Genomic DNA, 16,104 nt, shown 5'->3' on the forward strand with positions numbered 1-16,104 from the left:
AACATTTACGCATAACAGACCCAGAAAAAAGATTACATTTTATTCCTTGGTTTATGTTGACATCAGATGTCAAGATTCTGAGGATGACCCATTATTAATTAATAATATTTTGTGGACTGATGAAAGAAAATTTATTAATAATGGAATATTAAATAAACAAAACAATCGTTATTAGCCGTATGAAAATCCTCACTTGACTTTTCCTACAAACTTTTAAATATGTTGTTTGTATCTAAACGTATGGGTTAGTTTGATTGGTGGGAAATTACTAGGGCCCTATTTCTATGACGAAACTTTAATGGGATGAAGATACATAGATATTTTGCGTAATGACTTGCAATTACTCCTTGATAATTTACCTTTAGCTCTACGTAAAAATATATATTATCAGCAAAACGTGGTCCTTAACCTACTCATAATGCCCGAATTGTCCAAGAATTTTTGAGAATTAGATTTAGCGAAAAATGTATTGCAACACATGGACCAGTAGAGTGGCCCTCAAGGTCACCTGATCTAAAACCATTAGATATTTTTTGTGGGGACACTTGAAAAATTTTGTGTATACTAATTCTCTAATCAAAATTTAACATTTAAAAAATAAAATTACACACGCATGTAACCTTTTAAATTAAAACCAAATACTGCCAGCAACTACTTATGAATGTTTACTTCGATTTGAGGTATGCGCTTTACACAAAGGAAGGAATTTCGAACAGTTTATTGAATAGTTTATGTTTGTAATTTCTGTAAATTAAATTGTAAATAAAAATGTATGGGTAGTAGGGGTCTCAAATGATATCGATATTTCGATAATTAAGGATTTGTTTGTAGGTAATTTCATGATTCAACGCATTATGCAGTGTGTTAGTATTATTACTTAGCTATAGCAATAATTGTGACAAACGAGCGTTTAATATGTGTGTTTATTTATTTTAGTTAGGTTATTCTTCACTGAATTCAATCCCTGATAGGTGGAAGGTGGTGAGATAAGGCCACGGCGATGACGATGAACCTATATAAGAGGATTAATTAACCCAAGACCATTAACGGTCGGCCTTTTGGTCAGTTCGCATAAACGATAACTACTATCCAAATATGTATGTATATTACGTCAACTTCAGCAGGCGACGGCATATTAATGGCATCGAGTTTCTAAATTACCTGCAAATAATTACTAATATAAGATGTAATAATAAACAAATTTTGGCTCGAATAATAATATTACGTAAGATGATAACAACGTCAAGATCATATACAATGGACCTAAAAAGGTTCCTAAAATAATACACCTTTTGCCACGAATTTATTAAGAAAATGTTCATACATGGTTTTAATTCATGTAAAATAATTCGTTTATGCGCGTCTTTATATCATCGATAAACATTGTTATATTTTTCCGATATTACCCTGTATAAAATATATTTAAAATATAAAACTAACACAACTGAATAATAGTCTATGTTTTTACAAAACCTTACCGATTCTTATAAAAACTGACACAAAATGTAAGACCAATATGTTAATAATAAAATTTGATTCGAAATCTTGGAGGTCCATTTTTTTATTTATTTTTTTTTACGACGAAAATGAAAATTCAAGGGTTCGTCATATCTTCAAATAAATCTAAGCCTTTCTTGGTCAAGTAAATCCATATAGTCTTATTCTAAATCGACACCGACCTTTTTGTGATCCTGCGAAGTTAAAAAAAGGAGGAATCTGGCTATTCCATTGCCTACAGTTGTATTGGCGATCAGCAACTTTTTTTATCATTATATTAACACAAAAAAATACTGGAACGTATAAAAAAAATTACAGCTCGTAACATTATGAATAAATCATAAGAAAATTATAATTTATAATAAAGATTAAACGATAAAGAAATTCTGTTGGAAGTTATCACAAGTACTACATTTAAGATTAAAAGGTTTTGATTAATTACATTTTATATCGATATACGTAAAAACAATTAATCATTTTTCCTAATTTATAATCAATACTCTTAATTTTATCCTTCGATTATTCGGGATCAACCTCGATTTGTTTAATTTTTAATATATGTTTATTATACTATCAATGTGACGATGATATAATAATATTGAATAATGTTAATGAATTTCGAAAAAATATTATCTAAACAAAGTTTTGTAGAAGATATAATCTAACGATAGAATCATAAAATCTTTTTGATCTTTAATATCAAATGAAAAATAAAAAACTTACATTTGCAGATGAAATGTCTAAAATTAAAGGCCACTATAAATTATAAATCGCAATCTATCATTACGATGATGTTTGAGTCTACCGTGGCTTTACACATATTAAATTATACTAGCAAAAAACTGTCATATTCTGAAATCCTCCCTCTCCTGTTAGAGTAAAATCAATTATAAATTAATATAAACAATACGTGTAAAAAAAAAGTGTACTATTAAGTTACTTGCAATGGGCCTATATAGTTACAGAAATATCTTGGTGTATTCAATTCAAGACTGGGCAAATGAATAATACTTTATAATTCATGTAGCGAGCCTCGACTTGATAGGGTTGAGCTCGTACGATTATTTAATGACGGAGATCTCGTTGTTGATTGGTAGATGGAAAACGTCAGAGGTTGAGACAAAATACACGAATGTTAAATGAATGTAAGACTTTATTAAATTAACTAAAAAGTACAATGAAAACTAACTTTAAATACTAAGGTAATCTATGGTTCAGCCGCAAGGAGGGAAACATAGACTACGTGTTGAGGCGAAGACACAAGTTAGTTCTACCCTAGTATACAAATGTATCCGTATATATACTAGTGCTACTCCTACGTTACGTGCTTCTGGAAGGTCGACAATAAGGAAAACGGAAATATCATAAGGAAACAGGAAAAAAGACTCATGGGTGCTGAGGTCTCCATGGCCTCGGTTAGTCTATAAGATATTACCTTCGACGTGCTCGCACTACCCAAAGGTTTCGTAACCCGGATAGAATTACTATGCTTACAGTCGACGTGCTTGTAATACCTATGGGATTACTACACTCAGTTAAAATAACGTTAAGCGTTCATATAAGTGACATATATATATATATATATATATATATATATATATTAACAATTTATAGCAAATCTTAATCAATTGATAAGTCATTAAATTCATAATATCATATTTGATAATCATTAATGATAATGAAAAAGCAGAAAAATCTTATTTAAGAATATTTTTTATTGAATTCTAATTAAAGTAGAAAAATATATATTTCTTTATTGGGATTGTTTTTAAGTACTCAAATATCAAATTTACGATAATTTATGCGTGGTAAGTTTTTTATTCATTTTTCATACAAATCACAAATAATAAATATAATTTTAAAAAGTATTATTTTTAATGTTCAATAACAGTATGAAAATTAAAAATAATTACTGCAGCTGAAAGTGTAACTACAAAATTATACAGACAATAAATGTATACAGTAGATACAAAAAATTAAAATAAATATACAATATTATTTAACTTTATTAAAACCAAAACAAATAAAACAATATAATGGACAGGTTAATCAAAATACCTATTGAATCGCAATAAAAAAGCCATCTCAAAATGTTGATCAGCTTTTAAATTTCTTTTCATATCCAATAATATATCATAATATCATCGATTAAGGGATAATTTTAATAATAATTGTATTCTATAATCAATGATGATATGTACCTATTTACAGAGGTGGAACTAAGAATTTTTTCACCCGGAAAAAATGTTAAAATTACTCCCTATCATAGACCATTAATCGAATTTTTTTCTTTTAATTAGTATACAATCATACGTATTGAGTTTTAACCTAATATCAGTATTTAACAAAGTTAAAAATATCAAATTAGTTGTAAATATTTACATAAATTACACCCTCCAAAATTTTACGCCCAGGGATGAATCCCCGTCTCCCACCCTCTAGTTCCGCCTCTACCTATTTATTTAATATTGATTTACGGCCCCTTTTCATAACAATAGTAATGTGTAATTCATGTATGGCATGGCTATTTTTACTCAATAGTCTTAAGACGGTTGACTACTTTTTCCGAGACCGATGGGACCCCTATCATTAGTTCTATATTAATCTATATACTCTTATTCGTTTTCATTTAGTTTCTAAATTTAATTTCAAATTGAGTTTTTTTGAGGCCATTAAAAATATCGATTGTGTACTGGCTTAGACGTAACCAGACAAATATATCGCAACTAAATTATTAGCAAACGAATTCGAGATCATTTGACATTGTTCGTGCTTTAAGAGAACACTACTATAATAATTTTTCTGATTGAAATCAATACGTTGAAAAAAAAATGGGACCCACAACGAGGTAAACGAAACTACACGATAATAACGTAAAACCGGATCGTAACGATTTTGTTCCTCTGCCACGCGAAGCTATCACGTCCGACGTGAGACCAGAATGCCCCACCGCGTGTAATAACGCGTAATGTTTTTTCAGTTCCGATCGTCGTTGCGCTTCCGATCGCCGTTGCAGTTCTGATCCGATCTCGGTTAGGTCTCTCGGTCTGGTGTTCTGTGTCATCTGCGGGTGGCCAAAGATTTGGACCGCGATGACGCAGGACGACTATAGTGAGTACTACTGTTGAATTTCTCGATGTCGAGTACGGTCGATTTGGTTATGTTCTCACGCGTGCCTCGCGCTTTTCCCGCTTTAGCTCGCCGTGGTTTCGCGCATCAAAGATGCCTTGCTGGAGCACTGCGATGGGGACGGCGAGACGGTGGACGGATCTGTTCCGATCGTGTTCACTGACCCGCGGCCGCAGCCGACACCGGCACGCAGACGGACGAAATGTCTGCCACCGCCACCACCGGAGATTCAGTCGACCGCACTCGAGTGGCCACTCGTGACGTCGCGTGCAGCCATTTCGAGGTATCGTACGCGAACGGATGCGCCCAGCTGAGCCCGGCCACTAGCGATGTCGCGTCCGGTGATGAGACCGTTTACGTGGACGGATCCGCTCAAGTCGGCGTGGCGATATGCCACGTCGCGTCAGGCGTCGACGTCGAGTACGTAAACGGACGTTCCGCACGGACATGTAATGTGGTGGTGCAAAATAGGGCGCGCACGATGGCCTAAGAAATGGTCCAACTGGCACCGACGGCCGATAGTACGTCTGGCCCCGGCACGGAACTCGGCCCGTCAAAAGCTGACACCCAAGTGAGAAAAATTATAGTACCGACCGATTTAGAGCAGGTTTCTAATAGTTATTTTTTCTCGCGATAAATTTTCGACGTGACAAGAGAAAAAAAATCATTGAGTATCTAGAAAAACATATAAAATGTTGATAAAAATTTGTGTGGAGGAGGTCATCTTATCGATGTATACGCGTCATGGATGTCTTGTTCGGAATGATAATAAGTATCAAACTCTATAAATTCCTTTCGCCGTACCCGGTCGATTTGCAGTTTCCTTCTTATGACTGACCCGAGAGAAGAAACTACCACTACCAGTATTTATAAGAATAACTGTTGAAGTATAATTTAAAGTAGCGAACATTAAAAAAAAAAAAAAAAAAATTTAAAAACATTTAAAATCTACCAATACACGTGTAAAAAATCGATCGAAAGCATATGCACGATCGTTCACTCACGTCCATAGATATTAAACCAATTGAATTGTTATTCTCTCAGGAGTGTACGTTAAACCGAACTTATAAATATTGGAAACTGCGGTTCTCACTATTTTCGAAGTTTGACGAGGAAGTTATGCTCGATGAGGATAAATTATAATATAACATATGTACGCGAATATATTTTCTAACGAATCTTTTTCCACGTGATTACGCAGCCAGTATGTACTCCGTTTGCCCAGAAGTACTGGCACAACATATTGCCAAGAGGTGTACTTCATTCGGTACGGTCTTGGACCCGTTTTGTGGTACCGGGGTTAATGTAATACAGCTGGCATTAACTTGTGACCATAGTAAGCTTGTTCATACTACGATTGAACAGTAATATAATTCAACACAATAATACGATTTTTTTTTTAGTAATCGCCTTGGATCCAAAATTGACTTGGATTCAAAGAAAATAGCTTTGGCCAAAAAAAACGCAGAGGTTTATGGAGTGGCCCACCGGATAGATTTTAAGGGGGGCAATTCTTTCTTGGTAGCCGCTAACCTCAAGGTGGATGCCGTTGTCGCCTCCCCGCCGTGGGGCGGTTCCGGGTACGAAAGGCGAGCAAAGTTTGACGCCAGAGACCTTTGTGGACGTGAAACTGATGGAATGGCAGCTTTTATTCGGATGGCACGTGCGGTTGCACCCAAGGTGGTTCTGCACGTACCGAAGAATATAGATAAATCCCAAGTACGCTTTACGCGATATCGTAACATAATAATAATAATAATAATAGTATAACAACGTGCGTCATGTTCAATATTTAATATCGACCCCTGGGACAGCGAAAATGTCATATTTTGGTTAAAAACAGGTACTAGTTATACGGGATTTTCAAATACCTACTGCAAGTGATAAGAGTAATATTATAGAAACCTGTTGCCTTACATTAATATAAATAAATAAATAAATTTGATTTAGTAATAAATTTAATTTCATTCGACTTTTCCGTGCACCGTAGTATTTGCAGATGGCAATGGACGAGGGGTTCAGTCGAATACAGTACGAAAGTGTATGGATTGACAAAAAACCGAACTGTATGAACCTCTATCTTACAAGAGTACGTATTACAATACTATTACCATTTCTCCTATGCGTATTTTATCATCCGCGGACGACGTTGAAATTCTATGTCTCCGTGTTATTAAAAGTACCTAAGACGTATTCAAAGCGTGTTCATTTCGAGTTTCATTTCAGATCCCCTTAGTAAAGTTCCAAGTTTTTTTTTCATACTAATTCGTGTCAATTGTTTTAAAAGTAATAACGACTATTTTACGTTGACAATGTATAGTTATTATTGTTTTAGAACGACACAAACGCACGAGGAATACCAGTTCAAACTTCAAAATTGGTGCAACCGGATAATCCATGTAACTAAAGAACTTTCAGTGTATATACTCATAAATCGGTAACACGTATGCTAATTTTGTTTTCTCTTTCCTAGCGTCAAATAAACAACAAATCGAGCGTCTGCGTACAGAGGACAAGTTCATGTACAAATCGTATTTAAATAAGGTAACCCGATTTTTAGAAACATAATATAAATTAGATTATTCAATATATAAGGCACAACGTAAGCAAAATGAACGAGGAACAACATATCTTGTTATTATTACTAATCAAAAACAATTTTTTTTCTAGATTATTTTCGTCCTACCAAAATACGAAAATTACAAGAACTCATCTATTTGTACTTTTACATATTTTCAATTTTTTCCACACAAAATATTCGCTGAAAAATACTTTTTTTTTTTGTTACTTAAATAAAACATTTTTCATATTTTTAAGTACCTAATAAACTATTTTTGTCAAACTAATAAGTTTTTATTTGTAATTTCATTTATTATACTGCTGTATCTCGGATCATTTGATGGTGGATCCCTATTATTAGTTAATATCGTAGTAAATATTTTGCTCTTATCTAAATATTCTTTGAAATATTTATTTTCATATTTTTCTACATTTCATAAACTTATTATCGAATATGGTATTTTACAAAAACATTTTTATGACCTTGAATACCAAAATTAACTTAATTGGGATAAATGAAAAAATAATACGTTAATTTTATGTTAATTTGTAAGGAAATAAGTTAAGTTAATATATCAGTAATGAAATAAATTAAGTTAATAAGTTAAATTAACTTAACTTTTAACTTAAATTTTTACTTATTAATTCGTTAATATCCAGGCTTGATTAAATTGTTAATGAAACAATTGGTATAGTAATAATATTTCCCACAATATAGTGAATGAGATACTGAGTCATATAAAATTCATTAATTTTTGTAATCTAAAATAGGATAACTATATTTAAATCACACTATGTGAAATTCTATTAAAATCACATCAAACGTACTGCAGTAGCTTAAGCGGATCAAAGTTTTTATTTTCTGAAAATACTATTTGTTATAACTTAACTACTCCATTCAAAAACCTATGATTTAATGGTGTGCCTATGCGTGATGTATAACTAAGAAATGTTAATAATATTTATTTTTCAAATTTGAATATCTATTGTACCTACTATGTATATTTTTGTGACAACGTTTGATATTTTTATACATATAAAATATTATAGGTTAAAGAAAGGTATTTTCATCATATAGACAATTTCGTAATATTATTTCTTGAACGTATGAGTATTATGTAATTTCTCACTTCATGATTCTTAAAAACAATAATTTAAAGGATTGATGTAATTTTTCAAGTCAATCGTGTAATAGAGAATTACATAATACAATCAACAAATAATATCACGAAATTGTCAATGCCACGAAAATACCTTACTTCACTCTGTATGAATAGTTGTAAATATCAATTTTAGTGAGTTAGGAATAGTTATTAAAATTATATGATCACATTTTAATTAAATAATACGTATTATATGAGAATTAAAATTCACTTAATGAGAAAAAAAAATGAAAATTTGAATAAGTGTTTTACCTAAATATAAAAAGGTGTTTACAATTTCAAGGGATGTTATACCCTAAATTCGTTCCATCGTACACTACTGAATAATTTAATATTAAAAATATTAAATACGGAAAACAATTTTTTTTATAGTATTTGAGAAAAAAAAAATCATAAAAAAGTTATGTTTTTGTTCATTTTGTTAAAATTTATATTATTATTAAGCTTTCTGATAATGCATTCAATAATTGTTAAACTCGGAGCTATAATTCGGTCATTTTTATGACTGTGTAATAAAACAAAATTATATCCAACGAACCACATTTGTTTTCTTAATATTAATTTCAAAATAAAAAAAAACTCGTAAGCGTCAACCATCATTTTTATTCCAGTATAAAAATGTAATTATAAGACGTTTCCGGAAAATCATACAGTAAAATACATTAAAATAATTCCGCCTATCTAATAAAGAAAATACTGCTACTTGAAAATCTTGCCAACTCTATTTGAGAAAGACTTTTATTTTTTTACTTCGGTTGTGTTATTCACTTTTTCACTAAGTTAGTTTTTAACTTTACTTTATATTAATAGGTATACTATTACGTAATATTATTACGACTTAATTCTAACTGTGAGTAGTTTTTTGAGTTCAAGCAAATCATGTAATACGGAGTACGACGTAAAACGTATCAGATCCAATTCTACATAAAAGAAATAATATTTATAAGATTACGGTCCTATATATGAGGTCAAAATAACACCTATATTTATTATAATGATATTCTTGTAGATTCCAAGACATGGAATGTATACTAAGGTTCCACAAATGTTTTTTTTTTTTTTTTTTGTAAAAGATAATATTATCTTTATGATGTGTAACGGATTCGTTCCGAAATCTTGAATTCAACTACCAGGGGATTCGAAAATCCGACCCGGTCAAATTTTCTACTTTATACATTATTATTTTCGTCATCGCAAATATCAACATTTCACTATACATATAATAAAGTTTCAATTGAAATCGGGTTGGTAAGACGTGCTCTGGCATTCGACCTCACACACAGCACTCCACAATTCATAAGCGTAATGTAATAGTACGTTTTTTTACCCTCGCGCTATATCTACAATGAATTCCAATACTTTCACGTGTTTGTATTATTTTCAAACATGAGTAATGGTTTATACGATTATTATATAATTTTTAATAAGTTAAAGTTCGTAAATACGAAACTTTTTTTTTTTTATTAAAATTAAACGAAAGGATTCTAATCGACATCATCGTAAATATCGATAATTAATATATGTGTTGATGTTATACTGCGAAATGCAAAGAAAATATTGACATACGAGATGATTCATGGCGTCACATTTGCAATTTTATCTTGTTGTAGTAAATTACGTATAATTATGTATTATAATTATTTCATTAGTAATTTTTCTTCCCTCTTCAAATTATAATTTGCGCTAAAAGTATTTTATTGAAAATGATCAATTTTCCATATTCTCAGTAAATTTTTTCATCAAGAAATAATTTAAAACTACAAAAAAAAAAAACCTTCTAAAAACTATCTTTAAAACTACATAAATCAAAATATATTAATATAATCTCGTAAATGTATTATAAATAAAATGCATTAGATAAGAAATATAATAAATATTAAGAAAAAATATATTTATGTATAAATTAATTGTATTTAATATTATAAATTAAAAATATATTTATGTTTATTATACAATACACTGTAAATTTAAGAATACTATATTATAAAAATATTATAATTTATATATTTTATATACTTACTTTCATATGTAGTCTAAAATTTAACGTGAAATTTATTTATTTTGAAGTAATTCTATTTTTTTTTCTTTTTCACGTATCACACATTTAGCTTTTACAATTTACATTTATTATCTTATCAGAATTTTAAACAGTACAGAACGTACTATCTAATTATTTTGGAATATAAATTATTGAATTATTCTGATTATTCATATTTTTTTAATAATACACATATCGTATAAAATGTAATATACACCGACCGGTGACTGGCGGTGACCAACTGAATCTAATCGCTGATATATTATCGGCAGACGGTATTAACTAGTAACTGTTACTTTAATCTAACTTATATAACATTACAATTTCATTGCTACACCAATATTAAAATGGTTTGTATGACCGTATTACTATTTTTTCGAAGATATAAAACGTAAGTAGATATAAATATAAATACAAAGAAATTAATGAGAAAAAGGTCTTATTAATAAAATCTTTAGACACGGCTAATTAGCTAGACGTCTTATTAGTTTGTATTTTCAAATAATATGAGCCGTGATTGAAAGTTAATGATTAAAAAATACGTAATTATAAATAACAGATTATAATCAAAACTTTCACGTTGTGCGCTAATTGAAATATAATTATTAAGAAGCATTGTCGTCACTATGTTCAACAAAGTCCCGGGCAAAGCACTTGTGAAGCGTTGTAAAACATTAATCGGTATATTACCTACGTGTTAAATTATGTATTTCTATTGACTAACCTAACCGTTTAAGAATATTACTTAACAAGACCAATTAAAATAAACGTTCAAAATGTGTGTACCTTTATATACTGTAAAACATATTTTGTTAAGATCATACGGTTTAATTTTGTATAAACTGTCTACAAACTGGAGAGATATAAATATATATATATATGAATTTATAAGGGTTATTTTGTGCTTGCGTTAACTATAGTCTAAACTAGAATTTCCAACGTGGACGCTGCCATCCGATTTAAGGGAGCATTTGCATTTTTATTATATGAGTTGGATCGACTTCAGGAAACTACCTAGAAACTGTGTATCTTTAACTTCGGAAAGAAGTGGAGTTCGTAATTAATAATTAAGGCTTTTCCCTCAAAATACACACTTGAAAAAGACTTTAGTTCAGTTCAAAAATTTCTCTTACAAAATCAAGAAATCCATGAAAGTAGCTACACACGTAACTGCAAGCTTGTTAATCATTCAGATACAATCTTCTTATACAAGCATGCATAATTCTCCTCTGTCATCACACGGAAAAAGCATGCTTGAAAAGCAAGACCAGTTTGTGTTCCAAACATGTCGAGTTCGGACGGTGTCGCGCTCGCTTTAGCTGCTTTTGCTGTAATTTTAAAAAGTAAAAAATCGAAAGAAAAAACACGTGCTATTGAATTAAAAACTGGTTATTGAAGAAAAACTTTTTTCTGGTACCAACTTATTAAATTAATCAAAAACACATCCACAAGATTGGCACAATTATCTGCGATTGATTGAATAAACTTATTTAAACCTTTTGTCCCTTATCACACCTTTAATTAAAAAATAAAATACAGTAATGAGAGAAGCTATAACACCTCATGAAAGGTTAACGATGACGTTGAGACATTGAGGCGACGTTCTTGCACTAGTACGACTTGTACGAATGCAAGCATACAGCTGAAAATGTCATCAATCTTCATTTCACTTATACAGTCACAATGCTTGCACACAATTATAAAACAGGCCTTCAGACATGCTTAGACAAAAAAATTGTATCTGCATGATTGACAAGCTTGCAGTTACATGAATAGCCACCTTAAATTATATATGAAAAAAGAGATCGAAGTCTAAGGATGACCACATCATAACAAAAAGGCAAAACTATGTTTAACAGTGTTAGTTAGCCTAACACTGTCTTGTTAAAAATAAAAGATTAGAAATTACATTGCATACGTGCACTGATAAGACTAAGACAAAACAAAAAGTTTTTGTTTTAAAACACAATTCATTGAGCCAGAAATTGATTCATTATCAGAAAATCATCAACCCCAGCGCAGTTACTAGTCAGATGAGTATTATTTGTGTCATTATTTTACAATCGAAAATTCGAGATTTTATTTTCAATTCATATTTATATTTATTGTTAAAAATGTACTATAGTGTATAATTACTGTATTTTTATTTTACTTAAAATTCTGTTATAATAATGTTAATAATTATGTTGATAATAATAAATTAATTTTGAAAATCTAAAAAGGACATTGTATGAAAAAAAAAGTTGAGAAACAATGGTCTAGATGGGCGGTTGACTTGGAAAAAATATTTTTAATGCCAGACAATTTAATAATTTAAATATTAGAAAATTAGTGAATGTTTTGGAATGAAAAAATAAAAAACTAATGACCTAAATAGACACTGCACTATACACACGTATCTCGTGAGTTTTTCCGACTGAAGGCTTAAGGTCATGAATTTTTTTTTTTTTTAAGAATAACAAAAAATTGTTATGCTTTGATTAAAACGCAAGAAGAGATATTATTAAGCATACGTAAATCCCCGTATAGGAAAATGTATATATACATATTGCGTGTTGTTTATTTTCCTTACCGCTCATTTAAGCGCCGAATATGCAAAATAGACGTTTGCATTGATCTATATTAATACGGTACGGGAATAACGTATATGTAACACAACTCCACAAAACCACGTTAACAGACAAAGCGATATAATTATAGCTAATTCTACTTGCACGGAAGATTGCAACAGCATTATTAATCAAACAATCGGAAGAACACACGAGTCAACTACGTGATTATATTATTATAATTTACTCTCGCGAAGTAAAGCTCATTCTTTTTATTTTTTTCCGAAATTTCGATTATTATAAAGCGTCGTCGACCCGTATAACTTACGTTTCACTTTTACCGTAATAATAACTATAATTATACCGCGGCTGTTGGCACACAGTATAATCATATTATGTTGAGTATCGTCTGCAATAATAATTATAATAATGTGTTATACCAACCTGAACGAATGGAATCGTGTTGACGAAGGGTGTATTACGAATGCTCTCAGTGGCATCCTCCGATGACGTGAAGATATGTGATTTGTAAAAAGGCGCAATTTCAATGAAAAAACTAGGGCTGCTGAAGCCCTTCTCTCTTTTTCATGTTCCTTAATGGTTATAGACATTCGGAAACCGTACAATTCAACAGTTACTAAAATATTTGGTAAATATATAAATATTTCTAAATTTAAATTGTTCACTTTGATTTTATATTTTTATTGTGCGTATAATAAATTACCTGTCTGTAAACACAAATATTTTATCACATGATCACTTTTAGATTCTGACTGAAGCGAAGGATATTATGGTTTTATAATAATGTTTGTACTTTATTTGTTAAACATTTTTTCGGATAGAAATACTGGTCAAGTTTTTTTATGACCTTTTAAATCTTAATGGTTTTTCTTGATGTGAGAAAAAAACTGTCCTAAAATGGTAAAAATACGCTGTAAATAAGACTTTCACATTTCAAATTTTAGTTAATTAGTCATAATTCCAAAAGTAATGTGGCTAGAAACTTGAAACTTTTACCCTATAGCAGAGATATTTTTTTTCGTATTGTATAAAAAAATCAAAAACTACTATGTTTTTCTATACATAACGAGTAATGAGTATTTAAATGTAAATTAACATAAACACATTTGGGGTTGCTAAGCACACACAAGCTCCCCCAAATTGCGCCTATGAAACTGTGTAGGTATAATCTAACAGTCACACGTATACGGTATTTCAGTAAATGTAAACACCAACAATTAGACTTTATACAGTATACTCAAATCAGTAATCATTATTTTTATGTTAGACGGGAATGAGAAAATAATGAATCCTTTTATCCTACACTCGTCAAAACTATAATTTAACGTGACTAAACATTATAAAACACTGTATTTCACGTCTATTCAATAACATATTTTAGATATTTGACTGAAGAGTATTACGTAAATGAATTTATGTATAATTTAAAATATTTTAAATGATTTTTAGAAAAACAAATCTAAAAATACAGTTCAGTGCCGTAGCTTATTTCGTCATATCGAGTTTTCTATCAATTAATTTTGTACTCACGTTGAAAATGCAGAAAAATATACATTCGATGACTAGAGTATTAAATAAATATGTCAGCAAGTTTGGGGTATATGTATTTTTGAGTGACGGATCAGTTTTTTTTTTGCTAGTTATGTGAAATTCGAGTACAGATCGAAAATAAATAGTTACACAACACTTGAAAGTGATAAACACTGCAGTGCCGTAAATTGCTATCAAAACGTCAACCTCAACCTCAACAGTAAAACAATAAAAAAAGAATTTCGTTACGTTCAAAAATAACTATGTGTTCCATTAACAGCAAGAACTTCCGTTTGCTTAAGGAAAAAATACTTTTTTTTTTTATTAAAAGCAAAATATTTAATATCTATAATGTATAGTTTACAATAAGCAAATGTAATGATTAATGACGTAGGGAAAGTAGTGTTCCCACCACCCGGTGTATTATAGTAAATGCACCGCAATAGCCCTACCCTGACCTTACCTGATTGGGGTAGTCTGGTCCTCCAGGTAGGGGGTTGAGAGTAAGGCTAATAACCTTACGTCTTAAAAACTAATTTTTACGATACAACCAAAATCACCTCGGATGAAAAATGTGGAGCTAAAGGATTTCTCGATAGGAACATGGAATTTACGATCGCTGTATAGGACCGGACATCTGACGACAGTGAAATAGAGTCTTGAACGTTATCAACTGAATATAGCTGCGATTTAAGAAACTAGATGGCCAGAGCAAGGAAACCTAAAAACAATTAATTGGACCTACTTCTACAGTGGTGGATTGGATCATCAAGCAGTAGTGGGCTTTGTCGTGAATGACAAACTCCTACCTAACGTAAAACGCTTTGAAGTAATTAACGACAGAATATGCTATCTGGAATTAGAATTTAAAAGATACAACTTAGTCATAATCAATGGTTACGCACCTATTGAGGACAAAAATGAGGATATTAAGAATGAATTCTATGAAAAACTGGATACTATATGTGACCTACTACCAAACAACAAAGTTAAAATAATACTTGGAGATTATAATGCTAAGATAGGTCAAGAATCCTTCTTTAGTCCGACAATAGGAAAAAATATCTTACATACAAACTCAAATGACAATGGTTCAAGACTGGTAAATTTTGCTATCACACGAAATATGGTAATAAGTAACACTATCTTCCCACATAAAAACATACATAAGCAAATGTAGATTTCACCAGATGGACGAACGAGAAACCATATAGACCAAGTAGCAGTTGATGATAGAATTAAAAGATGTATAATGGATGTAGCATGAGGAGTAGTAACGGAATATCAGACCATTTCATTGTAAAAACAAAAGTCAAATTTAGATTATATATAAAATGAAAAAAGCGAAAAGCACCAGTCAAAAAGCTAAACATTGAATAACTAAAGAATCCTCAGACAACAGAACAATACAAAAATAGGTTAAATGATACATTGCGAACAGTGAAAGAGGAATACAGTATAGATGATATGTGGGAAAAAAACCGAGAAGTCATTGAAGAAAATAGCAGAAGAAGTTTTAGGATTTCAAAGAAAACGATCAATAAATAAATGGTTTAATGAAGAATGCAAAACTGCAATAATTGCAAAAAGAGACAACGCAAGAACAATAATGTTAAAA

At 30.7% G+C, this 16,104-nt stretch overlaps 1 protein-coding gene across 1 annotated transcript; it reads left to right on the forward strand.

Annotated features, from left to right (window-relative positions):
- Positions 1–4,500: 4,500 nt before the first annotated feature.
- On the forward strand, positions 4,501–15,588 carry LOC112690155 (the record flags this gene model as incomplete). The annotated part of the gene is made up of 10 exons (XM_025564097.1): positions 4,501–4,608; positions 4,695–5,197; positions 5,671–5,758; positions 5,828–5,990; positions 6,030–6,345; positions 6,617–6,715; positions 6,962–7,025; positions 7,100–7,170; positions 7,297–7,409; positions 15,240–15,588. Coding segments are annotated over exons 2-10 (1,341 nt in total), but the record flags the coding sequence as incomplete, so codon positions are not given.
- Positions 15,589–16,104: the final 516 nt, after the last annotated feature.

Source organism: Sipha flava, unplaced genomic scaffold, assembly GCF_003268045.1.
Source record: "Sipha flava isolate LNK unplaced genomic scaffold, YSA_version1 49125_pilon_pilon, whole genome shotgun sequence".
NCBI classification, from domain to species: Eukaryota; Metazoa; Arthropoda; class Insecta; order Hemiptera; family Aphididae; genus Sipha; species Sipha flava.